The sequence below is a fragment of the Kwoniella mangroviensis genome (assembly GCF_000507465.2).
Source record: "Kwoniella mangroviensis CBS 8507 chromosome 1 map unlocalized Ctg02, whole genome shotgun sequence".
In the NCBI taxonomy this organism is placed as follows: domain Eukaryota; kingdom Fungi; phylum Basidiomycota; class Tremellomycetes; order Tremellales; family Cryptococcaceae; genus Kwoniella; species Kwoniella mangrovensis.
In genome coordinates, this window is record NW_027062534.1 from 4,328,359 (window position 1) to 4,348,305 (window position 19,947).

The 19,947-nt window shown below is 43.4% G+C and overlaps 7 protein-coding genes across 7 annotated transcripts; 2 read left to right on the forward strand and 5 right to left on the reverse strand.

Moving 5' to 3' along the window:
• Nucleotides 1-747: 747 nt before the first annotated feature.
• I203_106736 (ATP-dependent RNA helicase DBP9) lies at nucleotides 748-3,072 on the forward strand (the record flags this gene model as incomplete). The annotated part of the gene is made up of 6 exons (XM_019151059.1): nucleotides 748-791; nucleotides 853-1,075; nucleotides 1,161-1,327; nucleotides 1,389-1,662; nucleotides 1,736-2,650; nucleotides 2,782-3,072. The coding sequence occupies 6 exons, from the start codon at nucleotides 748-750 to the stop codon at nucleotides 3,070-3,072; spliced, it is 1,914 nt and encodes a 637-aa protein (XP_018999627.1).
• Nucleotides 3,073-3,286: 214 nt separating this feature from the next.
• I203_106737 (uncharacterized protein) lies at nucleotides 3,287-3,592 on the reverse strand (the record flags this gene model as incomplete). Its single annotated transcript, XM_065518043.1, has 1 exon — nucleotides 3,287-3,592. One exon carries the CDS (start codon nucleotides 3,590-3,592, stop codon nucleotides 3,287-3,289), a length of 306 nt encoding a protein of 101 aa, XP_065373347.1.
• A 568-nt stretch (nucleotides 3,593-4,160) lies between these two features.
• Nucleotides 4,161-5,309, reverse strand: I203_106738 (uncharacterized protein; the record flags this gene model as incomplete). The annotated part of the gene is made up of 4 exons (XM_019151060.1): nucleotides 4,161-4,237; nucleotides 4,304-4,891; nucleotides 4,974-5,129; nucleotides 5,216-5,309. 4 exons carry the CDS (start codon nucleotides 5,307-5,309, stop codon nucleotides 4,161-4,163), a joined length of 915 nt encoding a protein of 304 aa, XP_018999628.1.
• Nucleotides 5,310-5,888: 579 nt separating this feature from the next.
• Nucleotides 5,889-8,389, reverse strand: I203_106739 (uncharacterized protein; the record flags this gene model as incomplete). The annotated part of the gene is made up of 13 exons (XM_065518044.1): nucleotides 5,889-6,048; nucleotides 6,124-6,352; nucleotides 6,426-6,759; nucleotides 6,830-6,889; nucleotides 6,964-7,101; nucleotides 7,155-7,324; nucleotides 7,394-7,489; nucleotides 7,548-7,662; nucleotides 7,731-7,779; nucleotides 7,838-7,952; nucleotides 8,003-8,106; nucleotides 8,204-8,248; nucleotides 8,334-8,389. 13 exons carry the CDS (start codon nucleotides 8,387-8,389, stop codon nucleotides 5,889-5,891), a joined length of 1,671 nt encoding a protein of 556 aa, XP_065373348.1.
• A 651-nt stretch (nucleotides 8,390-9,040) lies between these two features.
• Nucleotides 9,041-13,205, forward strand: I203_106740 (uncharacterized protein; the record flags this gene model as incomplete). Its single annotated transcript, XM_065518045.1, has 11 exons — nucleotides 9,041-10,249; nucleotides 10,310-10,441; nucleotides 10,517-10,700; nucleotides 10,767-11,080; nucleotides 11,143-11,424; nucleotides 11,499-11,788; nucleotides 11,838-11,941; nucleotides 12,005-12,123; nucleotides 12,182-12,357; nucleotides 12,451-12,749; nucleotides 12,904-13,205. The coding sequence occupies 11 exons, from the start codon at nucleotides 9,041-9,043 to the stop codon at nucleotides 13,203-13,205; spliced, it is 3,411 nt and encodes a 1,136-aa protein (XP_065373349.1).
• A 782-nt stretch (nucleotides 13,206-13,987) lies between these two features.
• On the reverse strand, nucleotides 13,988-16,461 carry I203_106741 (uncharacterized protein; the record flags this gene model as incomplete). The annotated part of the gene is made up of 6 exons (XM_019151063.1): nucleotides 13,988-14,326; nucleotides 14,416-14,753; nucleotides 14,846-15,091; nucleotides 15,233-15,599; nucleotides 15,697-15,945; nucleotides 16,141-16,461. The coding sequence occupies 6 exons, from the start codon at nucleotides 16,459-16,461 to the stop codon at nucleotides 13,988-13,990; spliced, it is 1,860 nt and encodes a 619-aa protein (XP_018999631.1).
• Nucleotides 16,462-16,930: 469 nt separating this feature from the next.
• I203_106742 (uncharacterized protein) lies at nucleotides 16,931-19,612 on the reverse strand (the record flags this gene model as incomplete). The annotated part of the gene is made up of 5 exons (XM_019151064.1): nucleotides 16,931-17,212; nucleotides 17,309-17,659; nucleotides 17,720-19,123; nucleotides 19,204-19,402; nucleotides 19,500-19,612. The coding sequence occupies 5 exons, from the start codon at nucleotides 19,610-19,612 to the stop codon at nucleotides 16,931-16,933; spliced, it is 2,349 nt and encodes a 782-aa protein (XP_018999632.1).
• Nucleotides 19,613-19,947: the final 335 nt, after the last annotated feature.

A 19,947-nucleotide genomic window follows, 5' to 3' on the forward strand; every position in this document is an offset into this window, starting at 1 on the left:
GGTGAAAGAGGTTAGGAAGAAAGAATATCAAGATGAAAATAGAGAAAGAAGTTTTGAGAATACTCTGTATGCATGCGCATGGTGGGATTTGCCATCGATCTTGGATCAAATCGTTAGTTATTCCGTCAGTGGTTTTAGGTTACAAGTGTACCAGTGAACAGAGTCATATCGGACACAACAACATACCGCCATGTTACCCAACTTGCGCGTACCACCATCTCATCAGTAAGGTTATATCACTCCAGGTCGCGTATTTTGCCTTTATGAGCAATATTGTAGATGAGTTGGGAACGTCTCTGAGGACTCGTTGAGAGGTGATGCATGGGGTTTGATGGAGGTGCTGGGTGATAGTCGGTGCATGTCGGTCATGACTCCAAATGCTTTGGCATTTATATGATGTACGACACAGACAAAGGGGAGGAGAAGAAGAAGAAGAGGAAGAAAAAGACGACACGACCTGTCCAAAGATCCGCCATCTCTTCGACTTGGCTTGCGGGGGCACGAATTACGTAATGACGGTAGACCTGCTGAAGTCACGTGATTCCGAATATTTCGAGCAGATCATCTCTCCGCGATACATGCAAGAGATTGTGGTGAATCTGATCAATTTTGAAAGTTGCTATATCGACATTGACGAATGATCTTCCCGCAATCTATCCCAGCAATCACTGCACAGCTGTCGTCTCAAGACGTTCTTATCCCACTCATACATCTGGAAGCTCTCATCGGGTTCATACTGTATTCAATATGTCCGCCTCGACATCTGCACAACCGGCAGATGCCTTGTTAGAGTGAGTCTACCTTCTCTGTCCATTCAGATGATCTAGCTGACGTTCCACTCCGTTGAAACAGTAACGAACTATCATTCTCCGAACCACCTTTCTCTACCCAGCTAGATCCTCGTATACTAGCAGCATTAGCCGATCAAAAATTCGCTCATCCCACTCTTGTCCAAGCTAAAGCTATCCCTTTACTCCTGGAAGGGAAAGATGTATTGGCTAGAGCTAGAACAGGAAGTGGTAAAACTGCTGCCTATGTCGTTCCTGCCATTCAAAGAATATTAGAGGCAAAGGCAGTGAGTTCATCCCTTTCACTATTCTGCCCCTATCTGTCATGTACTATTGGAAGAAGCTAATATCGAATGTGTGGGTGTATCGAAGAATCTATCTCCCGCTTCTCCCGAATATCAATCTATCCGTGTAGTCTTCCTCGTACCCACCAAGGAACTCGCTTTGCAAGTATCCACCTTCGTCAAGAATATCACAAAGTACTGCGAGGGTTTGGTCGGTTGCGTCAACGTTGCCGCGGGCGGTACGAGTGTACAGCGGTAAGCCAATTCACTCCCTGGGACATATCACTAATATAGCTGATGGAGAGTTTTATTGTAGTGTTTTACTAAATGATAACCCAGATATCATCATTTCAACACCTACCAGACTTTTATCTCTCTTACAATCCAAATCAATCTCTTTAACCCAGCTATGTTTCTTGGCAATTGACGAAGCCGACTTACTGTTATCTTATGGATTCAAAGATGACTTGACTAGAATTATGGACCCAACTTCAGGATGGGTACCTCGTCTGGGCGTCCAAGGGTGTTTGATGAGTGCTACTTTGTCTGAAGATATCGATGGTGTTAAAGGATTAGTTCTACGTAATCCAGTAAGTCTCCCCTGCGTTTCCTCCTTTTTACGGATTCTTCAGAGACAAAGCTGACATGCATATCGGTTTATAGGCAATCTTGACTTTATCCGAACCTGCAACTTCCTCTTCCCTTCTTACTCAACATTACACAATGACCTCTGAACGAGACAAGTTCCTTCTCATCTATGTCCTACTGAAGTTGAAATTGATAAGAGGCAAATCAATCATATTCGTAAACGATGTCGAAAGGGGTTACAGAGTCAAGTTGTTCTTGGAACAATTCGGTGTGAAATGCTGTGTGGTCAATAGCGAATTACCACTTTCGAGTCGATATCACGTGGTGGAAGAGTTCAACAGGGGTGTATATGATGTGATTGTAGCTACGGATGAAGGTACCGGTACTGATGCTCAGGAACAAATTGAGGATGATGATGGAGAAACAGAAGAACAAGATCAAGAAACAAAAGAACAAAAGGGAGCGGAAGAGGAAGAGGCAGAAGTGGAGACGAAGAATGCAGAAGCTGGACCATCCAAACGACCTCGATCAGATCCTTCAACATCATCTTCAAAAGCCTCAGGTAAAAGACGTAAGATTGATGGGACTTCATCTTTAGCTAGAGGAATCGACTTTACAGCAGCATCGTCAGTTATAAACTTTGATCTACCACCAACATCCACATCGTACATGCACCGTATAGGTCGTACTGCACGAGCGGGACATTCTGGATTATCACTTTCTTTCGTTGTCCCCAAGGAGAAATGGGGTAAAGATAAGAATGTTTCAGTCAAATCGGCAGAGAAGGACGAAGTGGTTTGGGAGAAGATCAAAGAACGTGTGAAGAAAGATAGCGGATCGGAAATTAAGGAATGGGATTGGAATAAAAAAGAGATAGAGGGTTTTAGGTATAGGATGGAAGATGCGCTGAAGTCTGTTACGGGTAAGAGAGTACAGGAAGCTAGAAGGGAGGAAGTCAAGAGGGAATTGTTGAATAGTGAGAAACTAAAGGTGAGTTGGGTTAACTTCCGATGTTACATGTTAATTGAGCCGATGCTGGTCATCCCGCTATACATCCATCAACCATTATCATTCTCATCTTGATACCATGAGTGCAATGTTAATTTAACCCAATTTCACAGGCACATTTCGCCGCCAACCCTCTCGACTTATCATACCTCCGACACGACACCCCTCTACATCCAGCACGACAACAGACTCACCTGAAACACGTACCAAACTATCTGATGCCTAAGATAGCTGCTTTGCCGACTGGTACAGGTGATGTCACGGATGGTGGGCATATCGGATACTCAAAACGAGGTAGAGGTGGAGGAGGGTTCAGGAGTAGAGGTGGCGGTGGTGCTGGAAGGGGTGGGAAGGGTGGTTCTAGAGGTGGAAAGAAAGTTGATCCGCTCAAGTTCAAGGGTTAGTACAGGGTTTGAGAAGATGAGGATATAGTATGCATGGTATAATCATACTTGATTTACTTATATCTACTTACTGATGGATCATCACTGATCACTGTAATATATTGCTACCTCAATATCCATTCAACAAAGTACCAATATATTGCTTTGCTCGAAATTCTATTCTGACCATTACTCGTGTTGATCATTCACATATACAATATCACAGACATACATCTCAATAAGTTTCGATATCGTGCTCATTCCCAGATATGACCTTACTGTGTCCCATATCATTGGAATCATACGATCTACGATCATTATCGTCGCTTTTTCGCCAAGGTGGTAGATCGTCTTTTGGACCTAGAGCCGGTGCATTGATCGTTGGTTGTGGCTTCGGTTGAGGTTGAGCTAAGGCGAGTGCGAGTCTCTTGGAAGGAAGGGAATTGAAATTATGTCTACGATGAGATAAGGGGTGCGCATGGGATGACGGAGTTAAAGTGAGAAGAACCAGGAGGAGGGACGTGAATGAGTATTTGTACATTTTTTTTTTGTTTTTTGGAGTTTTACTGTTAATCTTTGGTGATGATGTTCCGAGATGGTAGGTAATTTTGCGTTAGACAAGTTTTCGGATTTTTTAAGATTTATTTTTTTGGTATGAGATGGAATAGTTTATGATATGTTATACTTGATCTGGTTGATATTAACAATAACTGAACGGTTCTGATGCTAAAATACAAAACGCCCACCAGACAGACCCCGAATAAAGGACGATACGATACACTGGTATACAATTACCGTACATCAGAGTGTCTGTCGCACTGCTTTTGGGGGAGTCAGTCAAAGGAGATACTTACTCCACGCACTGCGACATGTTGCATGTAACATGTTACATGTTCATTGGAGAGGATGATCTTATATATCTGTGAATAGACGATGGGTGTTATCGTACATTTATATTCATATAGGGTAGAGTATAAAGCTATAAATGGAATTAGTCGATACATCATTATTGTTATATAGGATACATATTACAAAAATGTTTATATAGCTCAGGACATATGTACATGTTACACGATAGTATGGATTCAAATACCATAGAATCTTCAGGTCTATGATAAAAGATACATCGTAATCACTATCACAGTAGATATCGGATAACATTTTAGGGGAACGTTCCGTTTAGCATCTACCATTCCGAAGTAGCTCATTAGCATGTTTCATTCTTTGAGGTATATTACTGTGCCCAACTTACTACTGATCCTTGAGCTCGTAGCTGGATTAGCAGCCACCACACTCGTCGCTGCTCCCCCACTATTACTAACAGTCGTAGCAGGTGCAGACCCTCCAACGGATGTAGCTCTTCCACCAGTGGTCTGACCAGAACTACCATTCGCTACTGTGTTTCCTCCAGACCCAGTACCCGACCCGGAATCAGCCGCCCCATCACCATCTGCATCACCATCATTGGTAGTACCCGTACCTGTACCTCCTCTATTACCAGTTGAAGTTGCAGTTCCACTATTCCTATTTGATCCTGATCCTGATCCTGATCCGGAGCCAGTGTTGGAACTGGATGTACCACCTCTAGAACCACTTGATCCGGAATTAGAGCCGGAACTGGATCCTGAACTTGATGAAGAACCACCTCTACTTCCACCACTACTACTACTACTGCTTGATGAGGAAGAAGAGGAAGAACCACTAGATGGTCTTTTACATAATCTCTGTCCTTGTGATATTGGCTCACGATCACGATCACGATCTTCGTCCAAGTGAATGAGTTGATCGGCTACCGCTGAGTCGGTGGGATCGTCATTGGATTGAGGGAGTATGATTTCCTCTATAGAAGTCACAATCGAACAGGTCAGACAGGATCAGTATATCTCTGTCTGATACGATTCGATTAGGAAGATATCACTTACCACATAGATCGTATATCGTCTCTTGTTCTTGTTCTTGTTCTAGTTCTTGTTCATGATCTTTCTCATATTGTGAATCGAATTTTGTCGGAATAGATTCATATTGTCCACTGTCATTCTGGGATCGCGCATCGATAACAACTATATCTGATTGTATTCCTATACCAATACCAATGTTGTCAGTCAATTACTCGCATGCACATCCCCAAAGAGCTGGAAGTTAAGCTGCATATGGTGAAACTCACCTGATACATCTTCTGCAAGGAGTACGGGAGAAGCTATAACCCCTCGTGCAAGGATCAAAAGCAAGGCGGTCTGGAGGTAAAGTCGATTAATCATCGCTATATATCAACTACTGATTCGTGTTTCTTGAAGTCGATATATGGGCAAGAATGGCAAGAGCTGTAGGCAACTGTACCTTTATATATCTTATCTCATTCATTCATTTCAATCTATAAATAGGTGATGCAGATCATCCGGTTACTCGAAGATCATCTTCCGATAGGGACATACGAGTGTAAACTAGGTTGCGATGCACAGCCTCAGAAACCACACTATCACCACTGACTCACTGCTTACACTGCATCGGCATGACGTATTGGTTGGTATCGGTGAGATCTCAATGTACCAATACAAGTGAGTAGATGTATACTCGTGCAGGACGGGAGACAAGCTCGAGGAATAAGCATCACCAACAAGGTTGCGAAAATGACAGTCGTATAAATGAGTTATTACCAAACCGTACCTTACCTTGTTCGAGATCTTATCTAACCCAAACTGCGGATTAGATACGACCTAGTAGCATAGTTACACGAATTGATCTCATATCATCTATATCATCACCTCTCCGCTCAAATGTCTATATTACATACTCATCCATACTGTACAACATCTTTCTTCCCTTGGAGGATCATCTCTTCACAATTTGAATTTGGCCGATTCACTCTTCACCAAATTCACAATCACCGTATTATCCAAAGGTGTATACTGGTTAGTGACCAATTTGATGGCTTCCTGAGCTACTATACCACCTAAGAACGCAGCTGTTGTAGGTAAAGTACCGAATCCTCCTCTTGTTCTATTCAGTCCACATGATACATTATCAGCTACCTGCTCTAATCGCACAGCTGAGTGAATTGGCTTATCCACTTACATCTCGGCGATACATTCCACGAATATATCATCCACTTCTTCCAAGTCGTTCTTTCCCAAAATACCCTTGAGGATCTCTTCGACCTCTCGATTATCCTCTGACATATCTCCTTTGGCTTTCACTCCCGGCCATCTCTTATGGGCGATATAGAATCTTTCCGATGCTAAAAGAGCAAGTTCCATGGCAAAACAAGTCGTTGAGCCATCATATTCGTCATACTGGTAATCAGCTGTTTTCTCAAATACAGAACGTATATCAGCTTAAGCCGAAATATCGATTTGATTAGCTGAGAAGAGACGTACCGATTGACTGAGCGATCAATCCTTTACCTTCTTTCCTTTCCCTTGATGGAGTACCTTTGATTATCCCCACTCCGCCTACATTCTTCACAAACCCTTCAACCTCCTCGTCAGGTATCGTACCGTCTTCCAACCCAATTTCCTGAAGCACCTCAGCGAGAAGTGTCTTGAATCGAGCTAAATCAGATTGGTATTCCTTCTTATAAAGGTTCTGAAGATGCACGTATGAGGTAGTTGATGAATGCATATCGGGTAACGAGGGCGAAGTAGGCGGTAGATGTGGTGGAGTAGCAGTATATTGAGAGAGGGTATGAAGGAGTATGTGTAGGTTCTTTGACTACGAGCAAAAAGGGGGAACAACGTGAGCTGAACCCCTTGATAAGGATCGAGATTGACGATCAGCTCACACTGGAGGATACATTCTTGACACTGTCATCTTCCAACAATTGTTTGATCTCCCATGGAACCTATTACTGTATTATCAGCAGATTCTATTTGATAGACCAGCACAAAGTGATCGCAAGGTTGCGATTCTGCTCACCTCAGATTTCGACCAAACTCTGTAGGCTTGAGCCAAAGCTTCCTCATAATTTTCTTCATCACCTTTCACCTTATCCTTCTTTAGTACCTCCTTAAATTCCGCTTTCTCTTCACTCGTTTCAGGTAGCTTACCACCATGCTACACGAGTTGCATAAGCTGATAGATCAAACAATAGTCTTTGTACAGCTCACCGATTCTTTCCATATACTTGCTGCTCTAACCAATAAGACTACCCAAGGAATATGTGAATGCTCCATACTGTCCATGGTGAATAGATCGAGTGATCGTGCATGTTGTTCAAGGGATGGGAAAGGAGAGTCGAGTCGGAGGGTATGAGTAGTGTCGGGATGGGTATCGACCACTGACAGTATTGCGTTAGCTTGATGAGGTCTCATTCACAACAATGATAGCTGATTTGACTTTGCCTTACCACTATGCTCCCTAAGTTGGATCTCCACCCTACCAATAAATCCCGAATTTCTGATCGAGATCAATGGAATATCAGGTCCACCAACACTATTCGATACTGTGATGCTCATCAGCTATGTCAATCCTCATAGTAAAAGGGGCTAATGGTAGCTTACCATCCCAGAGAAGATCCGCTAATTGAAGTTCGAGGGAGGGTTCGATATTTGAAGCGATGATGAGGGTGAAAGAAGTGATGAAATCCGGTTCGGATACCAGGAGAGAGGATAACTCCTGATGTGATGCGAACGTTATATAGGTGAGCTATGGTCCATTGATGTGGCGGAGATGAAAACACCTACTTCCACCCTAGCAGATCCGTCGACAGCGGGATTAAGCTCTTTCAGATATCTAAACTACACATGAGCTTCTTTGTCCTTTTCTGATTAGCAAGGAAAGTGTAGCTCACTTGACACTTTGCTCAGCTATTGGGGATCTAACAGAATCAGGATGAAGGAAGAAGTTGGTGGCTACGTCTTGAGAAGTGGTGAGGTCAGGTGAAAGGATGGTAAAGTGGGATATACCTAAGGCAATTATTTAGCATCTTCGTTCTTGAGCTATATTGCAAGCTCACCAGGAAGTACGAGGTTCTTCAAAGCTTGACATCCCGTAGCGTCGCATCCTACCAGTAAGACTCTGGCTGATTCGAGGGATCTTTGACCAGCTGAGGCCCACAATCTGTGCGTAGGTAGGGTGAGTGAGCATACGGCGAGGGAAATGAATCTCATAATCGCAGGAATGAGGATAGAAAAAATAGATCGAGTTAGAAACACACCTTAATTGTCTATCATATCGTCTAGTCTTTGCATCAGGTCGGTATCTACCATAAGGAAGGATATAAAAGCATTCAGTATCCCTTTGAGTGATGATGTCGTAAGAGTAAATTGTTTGGACTAGCCACTTACGAAGGTATCTCGGTAATCCCAGTGGTGGCATGGGTAACATCGATCGAATCGTCCATCTTTGTAATCTTCGTCGGCCTGCTCTCTTGATCTGGAAGAGAAGGAGGGGAAGAACGCATGGAGGTTTTTTTTGGGTGATGGCACTTGCGGGTTTTGCGATTTATCCGGGTGAGATGAGTGACGTTCGTAGGAGAGAAGGACTGAGGTGCTGCAATCGCTTTGCCGATGCTGTCGTGATATGAATGGGCAAAGCTATGCAAGGATGAAGGAGAGAGAGAAGGATGATGGATGATGAATCTGGGTCGATGGGATATGGGATATCTAATCAACCTCCACCTTCATTTCACCCTTGACACCAAAGTCAAATCGCGTAAACCCACAGACAGATAGTATAGTCATCTTCCTCGTCGACTTTACATTTTATACCTTATGGCACATATTTATCGTACAAGTTAGACCAACTCAAAATCATCGGAGGACATCAATAAGCATTAAAGATCAGGAATCGTAAGATTGAACAGACAAAAGAGGTCAAATATCGCTCATACTCGGTGCTTCCCCTCCCATCCCACTCTTCCAAATCAATATGATCCGGCAATAAACTAAATAGGTGAGCATTTGCCTCGTCCATGATTGGGTCACCGACAAGACGACGGCACTGAACGCTCTTATACATAGCTACATTCATCCTCTCATTCTCCCCCATCACCATGTCAGACCCATTCGATGACGATGATCTGTTCGACAACCCCGAGACTCTCGGACTCCTAGAAGCAGTGGAAGAACGAGCAATCCAAGCCTCCCAAAAACCATCTACCAAGCCTAGATTCTCTCAACCCATCAGACATGTCCTAGCCAAACCGAAAAATTCACCCAGCAGCTCATCTTCCTCGAGTAATAACAGCAGACTGAGGAAGGAACCTAGACCTATCAATACCGAACCTGGAATAAGGGGAGGGACGGGATTCGGATGGGAAGAAGGTGGCAAGAGGTCATTCGATATTGATAGACATATCGGTAATGTCAAGAGAAGAGAATCGTACTGGAATGGATCTGGTCGTAAAGGGGAAGAAGAGGATGATGAGAGTATACCAATTGATGTGATAATGGATGGTTCTGGGAAATATGAATTGATCAATAACAATAGGAGTAACAGTACAGGTAGTGGGGATGAGGCGATCATAACGGATAAAAGAAGAGCCCAGCCTTCCATGTTAGGTGAAAGTTTAGGGCTGAATGGTTCTGGTAATGGATCTAGTGGAATATCCATGCAAAAGAGAAAACAATCGGAAGATGCTATCCAAGCTAGAAGGAAGGCTATGGCAGCTGCAGCCTCAAGTGTTTCTTCTGAACCTTTCAGTAACAGACAACCGATGTCTAGATCCAACTCTACCTCAACAACAAATATAATTACCTCGCGACTGAATAACAACCATCAAGTCCAACATCAACAGCAAACCAACCAAGATCAGAAATTCAATATCAACAGATCATTATCTCGATCCGTATCTGCTGGTGCACAGATATTCAACAGATCGAATGCCAATGCCATAGCTGGACCATCAAGACTACCTACCATCCCTTCCGAACCATCATCCCAATCACGTAACGGGTCTAGCGAAAATGGCGATTCGAGAGAAATGTCGGCTCCGCCCATGTCCCAAGGGTCTGCTGCTCGAGCAGCTGCGATAGAGCTCGAGGTGGAAAGAAGGAAAAGACAAGAGTTGGAAGCTGAATTAGCAGCTTTACGTACGCAAGCGCAAGCACAAGCTCAAACTCAGGCTAGCAGATCTCAGCGTCCTCCTCATCAAGATGAAGGACAAAGTGGTGTAGATGTTAGAGAGAAGATTAAAGAGCTACAAAGTCAGGTATGGGCGGCGAAAGGTGAAGCTGAGATGGTACGTCGAGCTCAGAAAGAGGTGAGTGATGTTCTTGGTAATATCAGTGATTGGTAGGATTGACGAAGATTTGGTATATAGGAACATCAACGTCATCTGGCTGAATTGGAGAAACTCAAATTGACTATTCAAGATAAAGATGTTCAGATTAAAGAGAAAGAGAATCAAGCTAAGAAACAAATGGAAAATATCAAACATCAAGCTGTATTTTCTGTACGTTTACGTGTCTCCCCAAACTACATATACGTCGAGAGATACTGATTGCGATGGGGGTTGGGTCAACCTTAGAATCATGCTGCTCATAATTCAGCGATGAAAGTTCGACAACAACAATCTCAAAGGTTTGCTGGAGGTTCACAATCGCAATATCGAGGATTGCCTACACCTGTCAAACTTGGTTCCCCAAGTAGAAGGCGGAGTCAACCAGTAGAAGAGGAGATGACCCCGCTGATCAAATCTGTTAAAGGGAAAGGTAAGTAAATCCAGACCTCGCCCAAGATGCTGAGTAGTGTTTATTGATATTGTGTGTGACTTTTAGGAAAAGCGCCAACGTCTGGACCTACTTTCGGAGGATTCAATAATGCCTTTGCAGCTACCCCGACTGTTGGTCCTAGAGCCAAAAGGCAGAAAACGGCCGATCTCAGTCCACAAGCCTCGCCTACTCGTGGTCCTTCCCCTTCGCCTTTTCGAGCTTCCCCAGCTAGGAGTCAGAGAAAGTCGTCTCCTGTGATAGGTGAAGAAGAAGTTGATGATGGTATAGATTGGGGTCCAGGGATAGAACGGGCAGATGAGGGAATGATGATAGATGGAGAGGCAAAAGAAGAAGAAGAGACGAAGGATGAGAAAGCCGAGGTAAGCTGATCCTATTTTACAAGTCAGCGGTACACACTCAGCTTATGTTATTTACATTACAGCTCCTATATCATTTACTGAACCATGCTTCCATATCGGCATTCCAATATACACTTGGCTTGACCATTGAACCTACCATATATCGATTGATGAACTATCGTCCGCCAATCGATATAGAGGGTCACGAGACATATACTCAACGATGTTCGGAGTTACTCAAAGTCTGTGGAGATCCCGAGATGACATTTGAAGAGATGTTGGAAATGGTCATCAACTGTTTGAGCGATATGTTAAGCTTTGGGTCAAAGGTCATCTCGGATGTGGATCAGGTGACCCTGACTGATGTGAGTGTTTCAATTAATAATCGTTAAAAAATGAACTACTAATGATTTTCTTGATTCTCTCCGTCTGAAAATAGATCGCGGTCTACTGTAATATTCTTATTCTGCTCACCAGTACAACCTTTCTTTTCCCAGCGGTTACACGTGCATTGTCTTCAACGAATATTACAGACAATCTCAAATCGACGGTACATTCGATATATTCAGATACTGCCAAGCTGGATACGTTCAAAGCACGTATCGATACCGATCTTGGGACAGAAGGTGGAGCGAAGAAAGCAGACAGAGACAATTGGTTCTTGGAATTGGCAGATAAGATAGCAGGATTAGCAGAAGCTATTTGCTTTACGTCCGAAACTTCCATTTGGTAAGCTACTTGATGTTGGAAGAGTACGGCAGCTGACCAAAACACACAGGAAAGGTGATGAATTGGTAGATATCATACTAGGGTTGATGGCAAATCACAATGGTCCGTATGTGGTGAAAAGAGGAATAGAAGTGTTTTATGTTGCTTCTCGTCGTACGTGCAAAATCCAATTCTGACTTTGCCATCTGCAGTGCTCAAACTTACGACGATGTGTAGAATCGTGTCATTTCAGAAGTTTAATCACTGCTTCGGACAAGTATCAACCTGGATCACCTAACGAATCACCCTTGGTTGATAGATTATCGAGGTATCTCATTTCGGCTGGTGAATCTGAGGTGAGTAATCCATCCGCTAAAGGAAGAAGGATTACATGCTGATGAGATTTATTATCAGTCACTGCAAACGAGTCTATTGATTGTCCGAGGATTATGCATGTTATCAATCTCTCACCCTGACGCCGTGATCATAATGGGTCAAAAATCCATATTGGTACCTGCTTTGGTGATCGTCCTACAAAGAGAGAGTAATAAGCTTTATGGGATTTTTGGAGTATTGCAATCATACAAAGAGTGAGTGAACCGGGATAGGTTCTCTCCTTCTTTAGAAAGAACTGCCGTAGTTTGTGAAAATGGAAGATACTAAAAGTGTGTTACACTTTACAGTGCGTTATCATTACTTCTTCCAACTTTGTCATTACTGCATCAACTAGTTTTCCCTGCTCCAGTCTCAGCAGCCAATCATCAATCGATAGAGTCCCAAACTCAATCCCTCAGTCAACAGCAAAGACAAGAAAGTGATATCTCACCGATAGGTATAAATCTATCGGATCGACTGTTCACTGCTGCTCAGACGAGGGAGTTTAACGGCCTTCAACATATGTTTGTAAGTGCCATGGGAGCTATGGCTTATTCCCAGATTGATGAGGAGGTGGTTGAAGAAGTTGATCAGAGGGGTATACAATGTGAGTTCATACTTGATAAATATCTTTTTCCAACAAATTCCAAGAATAAATCAGATCATATGTCTCCTTGTTCGACTCTTCAGTCTTGATATTGACATGAAAGCTGAGAAAAAAAAACAATTACTTACAAAGTACTTTTATTCACATTATATAGATCTAAGTGGCGATTTACTAGAAAACGTAGTGGAAGGTCCAGAAGGAGATGCGATTTATGAATTGTACGTTCCGTTAGATGATGAAGAGGATCAACAACGACAAGATCAAGATCTAGATCTAGATCCTGAAGTAGATCCCGATGTGGATGTGGACGTGCCTATGGATGTTGATCATGATGATGATGGGGAAGATGAGCATGAGCATGAGAAGGAGACAAGGCACTATGAGAAGGGAAGTAGAAAAGGGAGAGTTGACAGTGAGGATGTTACGGAGATAATCGAAATTCTCGACGACGATTAAGTCGTTTATATGTGGTAATAGTACTAGTGATTTGTTAGTATGCCAACAATACATTATCACCCCAGAACACAGATGTTGAAGACCGATGCATATTGTGGTGGACTTATCCAATCTAGGAATGCACGTATCGCGAATCGTGACATCAATCGCACGTACTTGGAAAGCACGGAAATGGGAACGGCAATTCTTTTATTACTTTCATGATACTGCCTACGCTAGTAACACAATTGGTCATGATATTAGTGTCATTTATCTGATCTATTTCACGGACAGTTTTTAGTGATCGATCTTGTCATTCAGTTCATGTTCATTTTTGTATATAAGAAGAAAAGACAGAAACTTATCAGCGAAAGATAGGGAAAGGAAAAAAAGTGGGTATATCTATAACAGAGATGATAATGATTATTTGGTTGAATTGATTTTTATACATTTATTGGTTTTGAAAGGACGAATGAGGAATAAGATTGAATGAGAAAAAAAAAAGAGAATCGAGATAAACGAACAGTCTAATTGGATTTGGATTAGTCGATCTGATCTTGACGTATAAAGTATATTCCTCAAAACTCGTACTGAAAATGTTTGTTTGTTTTTCTCCTTTTTTCACTTCGCTTATCGCACTATAAGTCATATGATTCACTTCTAGCTTTCTAATTCTTCCATCATACACAGTTGAAATTATCCTTCTTTCCCATTCACAGGCGTTTCCTACATCCTAGACCACGCTCTGTCACACCTCAGTGTCATCTTGTCCCAACGAATGCAGTCGTGAACCTATGATAGCACTACTCCCAACTTATCAGCACACCGTGCCACTCAGTTAATAATGAGTGATCAGACTCACCCATAGGTTCCCCATTATCACCCGCAGTCCTCTCAAATGCCTTGGTAGCGAAGAATCTCACATCGGCATCACTATCCTCCTGCAACTTCTTCAAGGCAGCAATGACTTTTCGAGAGATGATCTCCTGTCCTTCGGGGGTGGTAGCCAAGACAGCAGCCAAGGTTTCGAGACACTTGGCGACGTTGAATCGGATATTGGGGATAGGGTCGTTGGCTAGGTTCAGAGCTGATTCTAGGACTGTATCTCTGATGATTGGGACGTTGAGCGATGGGGCCATTGTCTAAACCAACAACCAAATGCGGAATCAGCTGACATGTCTTTTGTCAAAAAAAAGGTGTCTATGAAAAATCACACAGTCGTATCACTCACAGTAATAGCAAAGATGGTAGTCATCCTATACAGATAATTCTGATGATCACCCATCTCAAGTACTTTAGGTATAATTGTCGATTTCGCCCATTCCACACCAAATACATCCGTCAATTTCTTCAAGTTGATCGTGGCAGCTTCCCTGATGGAGAAAACGGTATCTCCCAACCATGACATGCAAAGTTGTCCTAATTTATCGTCAAAGAACTGTACACCCAACTGTTGAGCTAACAAGGGGATATATTCGATGATAGCTTGTCGGACTCTCCATTGTTTGTCTTCAGCCAATTCCATAATGGCAGGTAAGAGTGCTTGGGATAATCGTTCGATACCGATGACTGTGCAAAAGTACACCCAGCAATGAACAATAGAACAGATTAGTATCTGCCTTATATGTCACAACTTATGATAGGAGGAATTGCTCACTCACCCTCATTGACCATATCAAGTTTACCAATCAAGTTCAATCGAACGTCACTGAAATCATCCTTTAACAATTGCAAGAACAATGGTAAAAGGTTTTCCACGGTCGAGTCAGTACCGAGTAAAGGAGCCAATCCGGAGATTTGCATAGCCAAGGAAGCTCTGACATGTTGACTTGAATCGGTTGCGAGATCCCGTACACATGGGAGAAGTTTGGCAAGGATCACTTCTTTGTCGACAAGTTTAGCAAAGCCTAAGGTAATACAGCAACGGGATATCAGCTATCATGTTCACGCACCGCTAGACAATCAGATGAGAGAGGGCATGTAATACTGTCTTGGGTGTGTTTAAATGCAAAATAGTGATGAAGATGCTACTGGAACAGCGTACTTACCAGGAATCTGTCCAGCAGCAGCAGTTCTAACCTCCGCTTCATTATCCTTCAACAACCCTACAAAGGCATTGACCAATTCTTCTCTGATGATTGACTCTCCCACACCCTCAGCGAGACCGACAAACTCATTCGCAACCATATATCTGACTCTCCACGATTTATCAGTCACGCTAGATCGGAGAGGTTCAAGGATATGTTCCTTAACTTCTTCGGGGTTGAGTGCAGCTGCAATAGCGATCAGATCGGGGATGGTGAGGAGTCTGACTGAATCTTGGTCGTCACCTGCTAATTTTCGATAAAGGGGGATGATATCGGAGATCAAGATTGAATGTTGGTCGGTCACTTCTGCAACGGACTTAGCGAAGGGCTATAGGAATTATTATTACACGTATCAGTAACGCAATATAGGGCGTGCCAAATTGGACAATGAGTGACATGGTGGTTCACAATTAGGATTCACTCACTCCTAAAGCCTTGGCAGCCGCTCGTCTGACCATGGGCGTCTCATCGGTCGTCAACGCCGCGAACAACTTTCTCATCTCTTCTTGTACACCAGTTGACGCGATGGGGTATGGAGCAGCGTACAGGGCACAGGCGGAAGTTCGAGAGGTGAACCAATCACCTTGTGAGAGCCGCTGGAGGAGGGGTAAGAGGTGTTCTTCGATTTGTGAGGCGTTGAGGAGTGTGGAGAGCTTGGAGATTGATTCGGCGGCCTGGAGGGGTTGTAAAAGATTCATCAGTATTCAAGATAGCGAAAGTGGAAGAGGACAGCAGATGACAATGGTCGATTGATCAATGTCTTTCTTATAGTACCTCAACCTGAACAAGTCCCACGCAAAATCCCATACCTCATCTAGACAAGGCGCATCTCACCCTTGACCTAATCAATCAGAAAAAACAACACTCACCTTATCTCTAACCAAAGTCTCCTCAACCGCAGCCAGATTCTCCAATGGACCCAAAACAACCCAAGCGTATTCATTCCCACCTACGTACTCTGCGAAATTGCCCAGCTCCTCAGCGAGGACCAAGAGAACTTCATCCTCGTCGTCCAATTGATCTTGTAAGAATGGTATGAGTTCTTCCCTCGTACGTTGAGGTCCCAGTGCCAAAGCGATAGTAGATAATCTTCGGATGGATGATAATCTCAAGACGACATCTTCAGATTTTAGTTCGTCCATTAAAAGATGGATTGGATATAGGGAGGAAGATGTTGTTGGGGATGACATCTTGAGTGAGAGTCAACCGAGGATAGATAATCACTGATATGAATTTGGTGTCGACCTGTTCAGCCTGGTGATATATATGTACAGGCTTTCTAGGTGTTGTACTGTCCTGTACGTGAGTATCTGAGTGACAAAGTAAGAATGTTATAAACCAGTATAAAGGAGTGAAGATGTTGTTACTTTGGATGGATGTGTCTCATGAAATCAACCTTGTACGGTGAGTGAGTGGGTGATGCACGGTGACAAGCGCGACTTACAATACCTACTACTCATCCACGTGGCGGAGATGTACCACCTCGACTCGGTATAACTCAATGTGGCGTAACATGCCTTATACCATACACAACGTTGCACTTCTTAATTAATGCATGTACTCATACCAGACCAAAGCGAAACATAACAATGTAGCTGTATCATTGAATATACATATCCCCTTGCCTTCCTCATCTATTGAGAATCAAATCATTCTAATCTAATCAACATCCATCTCCTCAACCTTGGGTCCTTCACCTTCACCTTCAACGTCCATCTTCTCCTCTTCCTTCTTAGGGGTTTCAGTACCGGAGGTAGGAGGAACTTCGACCTTGGGTTTGGGTTTAGGTCTGTTCAAGATACCAGCACAGGTGAAGACGGCCTCCTCCTTTCGCTTGTTGATCTCAGCAGAGGTGACGACAGGGTTGACATTCTTGGGTTTCTCAGATTGTCGGACGAGTTGGTTCTCCAACCATGAGAGGGTGTTGGCGGTAGCGTCAATCTACATCATTCCATTCTTCATTAGCTTATGTCACAATGCATATATATATGACAGATCGTTGGAAGCTGTGTATATGATGTAATCCGTTTTACTCACAACTTTTTGCAAGTCCTCTTGAGAGATATGACTATACTTCTCATCACCTGATTGAGCAGCGTTCAAATAAGTGTTGAGTGCCTCTCGAGTAGCAGCAGCGGCTTTAGGTCTTTCCTCTGATTCCTTCCATCTCAAGACAATAGGGTCTCCCTTGACTTTAAGAGCATCGAGTCGAGAGACGTAAGCTGATTTGGTGGCATCTTCACCTTCTTCAGTGTACAGCCAATCTTCAGCCTCTTGAAGTCCAGAGAGTAAATCGGATTTCTCTTGAGATTGCACATAAGCGGAATATCGGTCTTCCAATTTTCCTCTCATCTCATAGACGTATTCTTCAAGGGCGTTCTTTCGGTCCTACATGACCCAAAACGTAACATCAGCTTTGCAAACTTTTCCAAAAACACTAGTACCCACCTCAGTCTCCATGACCAATTTATCTTCAGCGTGCATCTTACCCTCTCTTTCGGTCAAGTCATCAACGACATTCTTGACCAAACCAGAGTATTGTCCTACAACCGCACAATCTCCCTTTCGTTGAATCTTCTTGACCAACTTCTTTTCCTCCTTCTTCTCATCACCTTCGCCGGTGGTGACAATTTCCTCCTTTTCAACCTCTTCGAGGATGTAGGCACCTTCAAAGTTGATAATACCGTGGAGGTTCAATCGGGTTTTTACTTTGACGCAAGCGAGTTGTTCCCCGTTGGTTGGCTTTTCAACATTCTTGACGGTGAATTTACCTAACCATGGGTTGGTTCCCTTGGGTAATAAGGAAGGTTCGGCATATTGAGCTTCAAGTTCGAATGGACCTTGTCTGTAGAAGGTCAAGATCTTAGTCGAGGGGATAGGGTTATTTTGAGGGAAAACGATTAATTCAGAATCTTCATCTGGGTTTCCAGCTTCTTTCTCCCATTGAACCTTGATAGGGTAAGAGGCGATATCGTGAACGGCGAACTCCCTTACTCTGAATACAGGTGATAGAGAGGCACAAGCGAATGTGGCTCCTCGGGCGACAGCTTCATCTTGATTAAGAGTGGTAGAAAGTGTTTTACCATTGAAGAAAGCTTGGATTCTCTCTTTAATTGCTGGCACTCGAGTTGATCCACCAACCAACTCAACAGCATCAACTTGATCAATGGTCAAACCGGCTTTCTCCAAAGCTTCGGCAAGAGGGTTGTTAACTCTTGTTAACAAGTGATCAGTCAATTTTTCGAATTCTTCTCTCTTCAATGATGATGATGCGTCGATATCGTTCATCAATGACTCGACGTTGATAGGAGCTTCGGCATTGGCAGATAAAACCTTCTTCAATCGTTCACATCCTGTGGCCAATCTGAATACGGCTTTCGGTGAAGAGAGAACATCAATCTTGTATTTCGAGTCGAACTCTTTAGCGAAATGTTGTACCAAGGCATAGTCGAAATCTCTACCACCGAAATGTCTATCATAAGCTGTTGACTTGACTGTTAATTGACCTTTGGAGAAGGCAACGACAGAGACCGAGTAGTTGGAGTGTCCAACATCAACGAAGACGACGTGTCTTGGTGCATCGGCAGATTCGGGTAAGTCAGCTTTGGTGATTCCGTAACCTAGGGCGACGGCGGTGGTATCGTTGATTAATCGGAGGGGGTTAAGTCCAGCGATGTTGGCGGCATCGAGCATCGCTCGTCGTTGAACATCGGTGTACCATCCTGGGACGGCGATGACGACGTCGGAAACGGATTGTTTGAGCTCGTTGGCAGCGGTATCTCGAAGTTTACCGAGGAAAGCAGCGACAAGTTGGGTGTAGGAGAATTCGGTTGGTTCACCAAGGTAGTTTACCTGATATCATTGAATCGCACGTATCAGTTAGTTATATCTATACAGGAGGGGAGTATTGTGGACAGAGCACCGCTACTCACCTTGACACCAGCACTTCCATTCACATCAACCAACTGAGCATTGATAAACTTCTTCTCGTACTCTTCAATCTCGGGATCACTGAGGGATCTACCGATCAATCTCTTGAGTGATCCAACAGTGTTTTTGAAGTTTGAGGTCTCGGCGGTCTTGGCTGGTTCACCGATATGTCTTTGTCTGGGAGTGAAGGAGATGAGGGAGCTGTAAGACGAGGAAGGAATGATGTTAATTATCTGTACTTCAAGTGGGATGACAAGGAAAGGAAGATAGAATGATATATAAGGATTGCTATACTCACGGAGTAGCTCGGTTGGACACTTCGTTTACGATGATATCAATACCTCTGTGTCTAGCTACACCAATCTTTGACGAGAGGTTACCGAGATCAATACCGACTACACTCTGTTGCATCGTAAATACGTCAGCTAGCTTTCCTCATTTCCTCGACGACAAGCGAAGGACGACTCACGGCCATTTTGATATTTCTATGCTATGTGGATATGAAAGTGATACAGTCCTGTGAGGGAGTCTACAATTCGATGATCTGGTCTATAGTGTGATCAAACGAACTGAGTTTTTAATAATGATTTATGCTTGCCAGTATGAAGGATGAGATTGCAGTTGCAGTTGAACTTTTCATTCACTCTGCAGTGTAACGAGTACTTTGACGTGATAACCTGTTAATTTTGAGTGGTGATGTGGCACTTTTGCCCTATGGATTGAAAAAACCAAGAACCACCTCGAAG